Source organism: Nestor notabilis, unplaced genomic scaffold (genome assembly GCF_000696875.1).
Source record: "Nestor notabilis isolate BGI_N333 unplaced genomic scaffold, ASM69687v1 scaffold4593, whole genome shotgun sequence".
Classification (NCBI taxonomy): Eukaryota; Metazoa; Chordata; class Aves; order Psittaciformes; family Psittacidae; genus Nestor; species Nestor notabilis.
In genome coordinates, this window is record NW_009923186.1 from 17873 (window position 1) to 28319 (window position 10447).

At 39.7% G+C, this 10447-nt stretch overlaps 1 protein-coding gene across 2 annotated transcripts in view; it reads left to right on the forward strand.

Moving 5' to 3' along the window:
* The window catches only part of LDB2 (LIM domain binding 2), an 11034-nt gene extending 2527 nt beyond the window's left edge, over nucleotides 1–8507 (forward strand). For both annotated transcript variants that reach the window (XM_010012000.1, XM_010012001.1), the window contains exon 3: nucleotides 7873–8507. In XM_010012000.1, the coding sequence (XP_010010302.1) occupies nucleotides 7873–8103 (231 nt within the window). In that variant the 3' untranslated portion in view covers nucleotides 8104–8507. The remainder of the gene's footprint in view (nucleotides 1–7872) is intronic.
* Nucleotides 8508–10447: the final 1940 nt, after the last annotated feature.

Below are 10447 nucleotides of genomic sequence, written 5' to 3' on the forward strand. Positions count from 1 at the left end.
CATCTCTGGGTTTTTCCTGGCAGCACGAAGCAGTCTGAAGGCCAGCTACCTGATCCCCTGGTGGCAGGGACCACTCTGCCTCACTGACTGTGTCTGCCAGAAAACCCCTTGGATCAATAATCAACCATATTTAAGAAAAATCAGCAATTAGGTACAAAACTGAGCAACCAGCTACTTCCCTGCTGTCTCCAAGTTTAAAGGACAGTAAACTCATTTTATCTCAGCTACTCCCTGCCCCAAGTTCAGCTCAACAGGACTAGACTCTGACCCCCTGCCTCTCTTCAGCCTGCTTCTCCCTGGAGAGATGACTTTTGTTGGCTTCAGTGGTAGCCATGTGTACTTGTATGTTTGAGTGTAATTGAGCCCTTTGAAAGTTACCTGTCACTCCCAATGATATTCAAGCTGACTTCAGGTACTGAAAGGCTACTACTGATATGTGAAGTAGTTAAGGTTACTCTTCCTGGTGGAGATGATAGTTGAGCATCTGAGACATAATGGTGAAGTTTATCATGAAATCCACGGATGGATTTTTAGTCTTCGTTGACTTTCAGGGTGCTGCATAGTCAGTATTTTTCAATATTGTTTTCTGCACCAGAGTATCAAGATGGTCCCAACTTTTTGTAAGGAAGGTCAGGTTCCATTTTTAGGACTATGCAAAGTGGAAAATGCTCAGCTATTCGATTTGACATACAACAGCTCTTCCCACAACAAAGATAGCAAACCAGATGGAATTAATGGTTGGGCCACCCTGCAAAGTAGACAGAACTCAAAATAATTTTAGCAGTAGGATATTTTGGTGTAAACTATTCAACACTTTCCAGTTAAACAGCAAGATGTTTCTTGAAAATTATGCATTCTTTGAAGTGGGCCTTATTACAGGCATGCCACTGCTTTCTGAAGGTAGCTGCGGGTAGCAGTAACTTGCTTTCTGTTTCTTTCATGTAACTTTACCTTAGAGTGAATCATTCAGTAGTTAATGTTTGATTTCCTCTATATGTGATAGAAGACAAGATAACCTCAAACACAATTTGACTGTTTTCAATTAATTAAAAGCTTCATTTGGCCACAGAGCTTTCTGTGAGTGGGACTTTCCTGCTCAGTAGAAAAAAACTTCTGAAATCATTCATTTTCAGTGTTAAAAACATTGTCCCCCTCATTAGAGAAGGGGAATGAAATCACTGCGTCTTCTGTCCAGATGACTCACATAACTAGAGCTAGTTTCGATTCCATTTTTTCCATACTCCTCTCTGGAGAACCCTAACAATAAGGTCACATCTGTACCAGACCTGGATTAATATGAAGTCATGTACTTCAGCTTTCTCTTTTTCTCCAGTGATTTCTTCCCAGCCAGCAAAGACAGTCTGTCTTCCATAATAGAATCTAAATCCTAATTTCCTGTCACTTCTATGCTTCTGTATTGTTTTCTATTTGATAGTAAATTAATCCTGGTTAGATAATGTTTGTTTATCCTCTATTCTATGTAATGTTTCTTGGTTTAGGCCATTAGTAATGATTCTGTTTCACTCCTGCAGCAATGCTGTGCACACTCTGGCAGAGGTGTGAACTTAACATATACCTCATCCACATTTCTCACTCACACCATTAACTTCTGTTTCTTTAATGAGGTGTTCATGCCTGGAGAGGCAAACATTCCATGTTCAGGACAGTGACTGGAAAGCAGCTGGAGTACCATCAGCTATGACAAAGCTTGAAACTTCAGGGAGATTTGTCATTTTCCCATAACGCCTTCCAGTTCTTCAGATAAATATATGGGGCTAAGCAAACCCTGGTAAACGAGATGGAACAGTACTTGTTACATACACATTCTTCTTCAGTAATAGGAGGTTGTGCTGTTTCCTCTACCTGCATTATTTCCTGTTCGTCAGGCAGGGACAGTGCTGACAATAGAGCCAGGCCCAGAGACTGCAATGATGCAGTTGTATTTCCATGCATGCATCAGATTGGCACTGCACCCTGAAGTTCAGTTGCTGAAGCCTAATCCATCAGGATCATTTGTGCCCTTTGTGTTGCCTTAAATTTATCAGCACTTTGACAGTGCTGACACATTCTGATACATTTTTAATAACAGAGTCTTCAAAAGCATCTTAAGGGTCTCTCTCAGTGGGTGGGTATGCATCTTCCCTCTCATCAGTAATTTGAAAAGGGTCAGTCTCTGTCTGTCCTCATATCTCTAACTATTTTTTATACTTTCTCAACCTTCTAAATAAAATACAATGTTTTGCCCTTTTGGCAGTCACTTGCACTCTATTGCGCTCATTTTCCCTTATAGTGGTAGGAAAAACTGGTTTCTGTGATTCTGCTAGTTCTCATGCTATTGATTGCAGACCTTCAGCATCTCTTGTCAGTCCTAATCTCTCGGGACATTTCTTGCCCAAGTGCCTTGTTACATATTACATGTTTCCTACATTCTTAAAAAAATGAGTTAGCCAGTGTGCTACGTGGTTGCACTGCACAACTCATGCCTACACTGGCCTATTACTTGTCCAGTGATGCTTTTGACCTGTATCCTGTAGGTGTTGACACAACACACTGACGTGTATTGAAAGTAGAACCAAGTGCCACTAAAGGTATTCCAATAGCACAAATACAGAACCATTTTTGTCACCAGAAGTTTTCTTCTCTCAGGCTGTCCTTGGAGCAGTCTCCTCCCTACTGCCAGTGATTTCCACAAATTAATTGGTTTCTTTTAGTGCATAAAGAAAGCTGACAGAACAGGGACCCAGACACTCTAGTCCCCTCAGCTGTCTTAGTCTCAACACCTGCCAATCATTTGAAAAGTTCTTAGATTTGTTCATTGTTCAATCACATCTGAACTTTGGAAGAAACATTAACCTATTGGGCAGAAACTGGAATTACCAATTTCCTCTTCCCTCAAAACTAAGATCAAAGATGAGCAAGACTCCTTCAGCAAGGTTCATAGAAAACGTGGCTTTCTAATATTAGAATTCCTATGATTACATAGAAATTAGTTCTCTAATTTGGGTGTGTCATTGCCTTATCACTTACACAGTACTGATTTCCTCTTCTGTTTGAAGCTAGCTGCAGTGTTTTCCCAAATCTTCGCTCAGTTTTCAAGCCCCTTTACTGGCTGAAATTGCATTTATTTAAACTTTTCACATTCTTCTGTTTCAAGTAAAAGTTTCTTGCAAGCCCAGACCCTTGTACATAGAACAGTGACTTGTACACAGTGATCTGTAAATTACAGGTAGTATCTGCAGGATCATCAGAAGGGGTCCTTACAGCCATTATCGCTTAAGTATCACTTTCTCCTAAGTTCAATAAAAACAGTGCACATTGATCCATTTTCATCTATTTTGAATTTGAAAATCTGACAGCAATGCACAACTCTCAGAAATTCTAAGAACTATTGCTCTAGGCTGCTTTCAGTCATAACCATAGAAATTAGTAGGTGGATTTTGCTTTCATTTACTAATGAAGATCCTGTTGAGTGTAATACTATAACCATGAACCCAGTGAAATATCATTTGTGTTGGAAGGAATAAAGCATCACACCACTAAGTAAATCAAATGTTCTTTGTTACATCCAGAGTCTTAATTAGAGCCTCCTTGCATTCTTTAAGCAATACTTCAATAATCTCTCCTTCTCTTTGTAGTTCTCTGTAAGCTCATCAAAAGCCAAATCCATAGGTAAACTTGCTAATATGGAAGGGAGCAATACAATCTCTTATGTGTTTCAGAAACAGGTGGTAGGGTTAGGTGGTTTCTAACAGATGTTGTAGTACCAGAGTAACAGTGCCAGGGCCAAAAGATTAGTGTCAGAAATTCTCTCATGTCTCAGAACTGTGCAATTCAGAATCTAAGATTTAGCTGTAAGGAGATGAGAGTGAGCAAATTGCTTTCCAGTTTGTGCACTTTAAGAAAAATATTACGAACAAGACCAGAACGTCAAGATAACAGAGAGGACTATGATGAGATGTGAAAGAGAACCATTTTCCTCTACAGAGTGTTTACTCTGAAACCTAATTAAAATGTCAGTTCCGTTTCCATAGATCATTTCAACACCAGTGTCAGTCTGGTGCTTTTGTCTTGGAAGCAGTGACCATTACAGGTGTGGGCAGCAATGGGGCTCTCAGTCATTAATAATTTTTGTGACAAGGAGATAAGAATATTATTAAAATAATCACCACTCATGCAGTTCCGTAAGACGGAAGGAAAGCAGGAGGAGGTACCCTTCTTCTTTTGACTTAGCACTTAGGGGCATGCTGGCTGCTAAAACTAGTGCAACTTTCACTTCTTGGAGTATGAGACTTGCTTGAACAATATACTTGACAGTTTCAGGCATTTAAAATTACCTCAGGCTTGTGAAGCGCTGTTTGTGTACTTCTGGGGACTGTGACACCTGAGCTACCAACTAATCACTGTAACACACCGAGCAGGGCAAACAGCAGCAAAGACAGCAGGCATAGGATGGGGAATCTTACATGGTCCACCACACTCCAGTAAGGCATTGTTTAGCCATAGACTGATCTTTAAAATCCCAAGTTAAAAAGTTCAGTTACATAACTGGGCATAACAGAGCTAAACTTTGAGGCTAGGTATAAAAAAGATGAAGCCTGAGAAATGACTGGTCTGTTAAATAGAAGTGCTTGCATTTGAGTTGTGTATGAAGTAATCTCTGTGTGTAGTTTATATGCATCAATTTAAGTTTGGATGGCAATTAGGGTTATTTCAGGATGTAAGGTATGATATACATGAAAGCTGCTTTTGTGGTTATATTATTAAATTTCTATCACGTAATGTAAAACATCCACTGCTTTATTTACAGTGCTTCACTTCAACCATATTTTACTATCATGAGACATTCCTTGACCAAAAATGTTGTTTCTAATCACAGAGTAAATTAATAGATTGAGTGACTACAGTCTAAATCTTTTTTTAAACTAATCTAGTCAAATATGTGCTACCATAACTAGGCCATAGCAGTGTATGCTGCCATGCAAGAGACTAGGGTTTAATTCTTGGATTCTGCTTCTCACTCCATGAGCAGGAGCTAGGAGCACTCCAGAGCTGCAGCCTCAACCCTGGGAGGGATGGAGCCTTGTGTCATTCAACAGCAGTGACCCCCACTGGCCAATTTAAGGAGAAGCATTGAGGGGCTCTAAAAGGAGTCACTTCCAGTCCTCCTCAGAGGTTGGTGGTCATTGCACGGGATCTAGTGAGTGGAGGTTCAATGGGGTGCACTCGGTGGGGTCTTCAGCTTTCAGTCTGAGGAGCAGAATCCTCTCTGGGGAGGAACCAGCATGTGCGCTTCCTGAGACACTATTTTTGCCTGACATAGCTATACGTGGCAAGATTGTCAAGAACATATATATATACTATTTTTTCAAATGTCCTGTAACTAATGCTGTGATATCTATCTTTTAAATAGAACAAGGAAAAACTCCACTAACCTCAATAGAATTATAGTTTAATTCCCAGAGAAATAGAGAGGTACTCAATAGCATGGAGAGAAGTACAAGTGCAAACTGTTCTCTCAGCGGGTGTCATTATACTGAAGGAATTTGATTTGCAAAGAATCTGACAAATTAGAGATGGACATACTTACAAGGTCATTGAGCATCTCCCCACTGATGCAAAATGTTTCCTACCATAGATTGAGGTTTTTCCCAGCCCAGCGTTAGGTGACCTGAGCAGCAAAGCTAGCACTGTTCCAGTGGGGTCATTAATCCTCAGTCTGCAGATCTCAGTAACAGGAATATTGTCATAGCAGTGGGGATTACATTTCTGTTTACTTAATGTCATCTTAGTACCCTAGTTCATAGCTCATCAGATTGGCCTAAAGTGATCCTCTTCCTTTCAGCACTTGCAGCTGTTAAGCATGTTTACCCTCCCAATCATTTGGTGGATGTAAAACAGATTTAATTCTTTCACATGGCCTCCCCAGTCAGCTGTTCTAGCCCCACAGTTATTTTTGATGTGCTTCTCTAAGTCTCATTCAAGTTGCCGACCTTTGGCTAGTATGGCAACAGGGAGAACTTGAGGTCCATACTCAAGAGCATTGAAATAAAAGGAACTGTTGCCACCTCGGTCTGTGATTCTGTATTTCAGCTACTGTGGTCCTTTTTGCCTGCCATATCACACTGCACACTCAAACCCAACTTGCTGTCCTCTGCCAGGTCTCTCTTGTCATTAATGCTCTCACCATACAATGGGGTCAGGTCTGGTTCAGCAGTGCACAATATACACTGTCTGTTGTTTAAAGGGATGTAATAAATTAGAATAAACTTTTGGTTATAAACACCTTTGTCTTTTAAACTTGTTGCAAAGCTATCTGTGAGTTTTATTTAACCTAATATTTTATAGCTATATGGAGTAACAAAATATAGACAATGTAAAGAAGAAATGCAACAGTTTCCATCTACTCACAAATTTTTCACATAGCACGGGCTGAAAATGTGATATAAACATTCTTCTGTAGCATGTCAGCCTTTGCTGAGGGATATGAGAAACTGTAAATACTTACAGGCAATAATTTGTATTGTTTCATGGAGAAGGAGGTACAGAGCTGTTTAAAAAGAAACCTTATTAAATGCAAACATTTGTTTTCTGTTTGCATTTTACAAATGCTTTTACATTCCTAAGGAGGAACAGATCCTTTAAAATATGAATCTGTCATTCACTAGGATTCTTGGAAGGGCTTGTTAGATCAGCAGGTACAAAGCTAGACATCTGGAATTACTGCACTTTCACCAAACGCTAGCTGATGCCCTGCCACCTGAGCTGTGTGAAAAGATGCATCCCACATATTTCTGTAGCAGTTAGCACAGCAGCCTGATTCTCTGTTGAACAGAGAGAACAAGAGAGCTCTCTGGCTTTGCACCTTTGCTTTCCAATCTCAAGTTTGCACCTTTCTATCCCATGCTGCTTAGGTTTTTTGCAGCAAATCTGTGATGCACTGGAGTACAGTAGGCGGTTTACTTGTTTTCATGGAAGGACAATTTGTACTTAAAGCAGTGATTAGATGAATTCTTTCTTTCTTGCATGCTTCAGTTTTTGATGACTACTAGCTTCATCAGTGTAATTATAATTAGCACTCTTCATCTTCCCTTTACGGTACCAGCTGGACAGATTGGTCCTCTTACTGCACAGATTGGCGGCAGGGTTGCCTACATGGAGTTAGGTGACAGGCACCATGAAATAACAGATGGTAAATTCAGGGCTTGTTGGCAATCAGCAGGTTTTTGCTAATGACTTAATTAGCTATGCAAATTGTCAAATCAGTGTGAACATTGTTTTTATCGAAAACTTTACCTAAATTAATTACCATAATTAAGTAGCAGAATGTCAAGTATATTGGATGCGTAAAAGGGCTTGGCTGGCTATGGATAAGAGTTACCATCTTTATTAGAATGCTGTGCTCCACATGGGAGAAGTCTGAGGATAAGAAATGCGGTTTCTTTTAAACTACTTCTAAAATACGCATCTCGCCAAGTTCCAGCCGAGATGCACCCTGGTGCCTTTCCAAATAAAATGGCTCAGGAAAGAATTACTGGATGAAGGGTAAATATTTCAAGCAGGAGTTTAAGGCAGTTCCGTGGCCTGCTTGTTTGCTTAAAATCATCCACATGTTTCAGTCTACCTGCTTTTCAGTTCTGGGGTTTCTGAGATCCAGAGCCATGAGCATGCAGCTAGAGAGATGTGTTATAGCTTTTCATTTAAATTAGCAATGAAGTGTAAGCCTGTCTCCTGGTTCCTACTATGCAGGAACTTTTAACTCTGTTGTTCAAATGTCACAAAGTTAAGAGATGCAAATTCTCTAACATAATTTTTTTAAGTTGATTTTTTCTCTCTCAAGGTTTCCATATAACAAATATTGGGTGCTGTTCACAGGATGTGATGGTGGTAGGAGAACCAACTCTGATGGGCGGCGAATTTGGGGATGAAGACGAAAGGCTTATCACTAGATTAGAGAATACACAGTATGATGCAGCAAATGGCATGGATGATGAAGAAGATTTCAACAATTCACCTGCACTGGGAAATAACAGCCCGTGGAACAGCAAACCTCCTGCTAACCAGGAGACTAAACCTGAAAACCCCACACCACAAGCTTCCCAATAGGTTATTCTGCAGCAGTACCCACTGCAGTGTGTGTCAGTGGGTTATTAATTACTGTTGCACAGCATTCTTCAAAGTAAAAATTTAAAAAACCACCTTTCAATGGATATCATTTCAGAGTATCTATTTCTAAACTAAAGCTATCCAACTTTTTTAATTAGGGAAAACTCTTGAATAAGCTTCCATATACATTTCTTGGAAGCATTCACATGCAATGTGATACTGGCACTGACCTCAGTTAAAATAACTGAAAACTAAATAGCATCTCATGGCAAATTTCTGACAATGCATTTTATTGGAAGGGGTTGTTTTTTTTCCTCATCAAACAATGGCCATATTTAAACAAGTCATCAGTGCTCAGGATCTCATTAAGGTAACTATGTAAAACTTTTTACAATTGTAATATATTTTCTGCTTTTCAACTTGCACCTGAAATTTCTTGTTTCAGAAAAAAGATCAGTTTTTAAGGAAAAGTAATTTCAAGTAACTTTTGTTCTTTCCTTAACTTTTCTTTCATCAGTTGAACATTTCAAGGATCCAGCATTTTTCATTTACGTTTAGCTGATGCCAGTAGATACTCTTTCCATCATTTAATAAAAAAAAACCTGAAACAAGAAATGTCTTTTTTTCATCAAAGACATGAGAAATATTTTTATGTGGAAAAAGACACTCGGTCCTATGAGAGTTTATGCTTTGTAAAATTGCTGTCGATCCAGATATTTTAAAGCCATGTAATCCATTAACTTTGTGGGCAGCTTAATAAATCTAAAACTTTTGTGTTTTTATTATTGTACCTGAGTTGGCTTTGTTGTTATTTCTTTTCATAGTATATTTCTTGTATAATATTTTTGTAAAGCCCTCAAACCTTTTTTTGGTTTACCTTTATTTTTTTTTTTTTTTTTTTTGATTCTGGTGTATTTATGTGAAACTTTATAAGAGAAACTAATTTTTTCATTTACATATTAATATGTTCAACTCATCATGTAAAGACACAGTGAGTCAGTGTGTTATATAATACAACTGTATTTTATGTATGCTTTGCCAATAAGTGTGCCAATAAACTGTGTTAACAAATATGCTCTTATATGGTGCATTTACAGTTCCTTGCATGCAAAAGACACACGCCCATGTGCAGGATGATGCACCAGGAATTTTTGGAATTGGTGTTTCATTGAATTATAATGTTCTTCCGGCAAAAAAGGAAGTCTGCAGTTCAGGTGTGAATCACTTACGGCTCAACTTGGTTAGAGGCTCTTTTTTTGACATTAGTGATGTGTAACACCATGGGTCGGTAGCAGCAATGAGACCCGAGCATAAGGGAATGAGAACATCCAGCAAGCACCCCTCCACCCTGAACTCTGCATCCCTCACCTTCCAGGGCTTGGGCTTATAAGAGCAGGGATTTCCACTCTGATGAATTCTGTCTGATAGTTTTACGATGAGTCCCTCAACTGGGGCTGAGAGGATTTTAAAAATTCTCCTTCTTTCTTCCCTTTGCTGTCAAATCACTTGTTCACAGGAGCAAGCAAAACCCCTGGGCTGGTGCAGCCACTCTGAATACAGCCCAGTGTGTAAAGCCCCTCGGCTGAGCCCGGAGGCACCCACCTGCATCCCGAGGCAACTGAGAAGCCCTGCAAGGTGACAAATACTTACAGGGAGAAGTACCAACACAGAGATACTGAATCTGCACAATCCTGCCTTTTGTGCAGCGGAGTGAGGTTTTGGTCTTGACTGAAACTGTACTTTTCTGAATGTGATTCCAGCAAATAGTTTTGAAACTACCCTTGGAGAAGACATACAGGGCAAAGCACCCTGTGTGGCCAGTTGGTTCCTCAGCAGGAGCCAGCTCCCTCCCTGCCCGAAGGACAAACCTCAGCTGCCAACATGGGCCCCGTTCTCCTGCAGGCAAAATGCTGCTTTGATGAATTTTGGTGCCTATGGTAGGCCTCCCAGGAAGACAGCCTAAAAGACACTACAGGATTCTGTAGGAGGTGGAGCACAAGGATATCAACTGTAGGGTGGAATTTAAAACTAACTAACTGAATAACAAACGTGAGTGATTGCATCAGCACTGATAGCAGTGCTGCTCCTTCCCAGCATTTGCAGGAGGTAGGAAACTGTAGGTCTACCATTCAGTGACTATATCAGCCCCAATTTTTCCATGTAAATAATTAAATTCACAATGTATTCCATTGAGGCTCCTATATAGCTGCTATAATATTGCAATTATACACTGTAATTCTAATGTTCAAAAACACTAATTGTTCATATTACATTTCCATGAGCACACTCTAAATGATGTTCCTTATTATTAATCTTTCGAGACTGGCACTACTATTTCAATTTT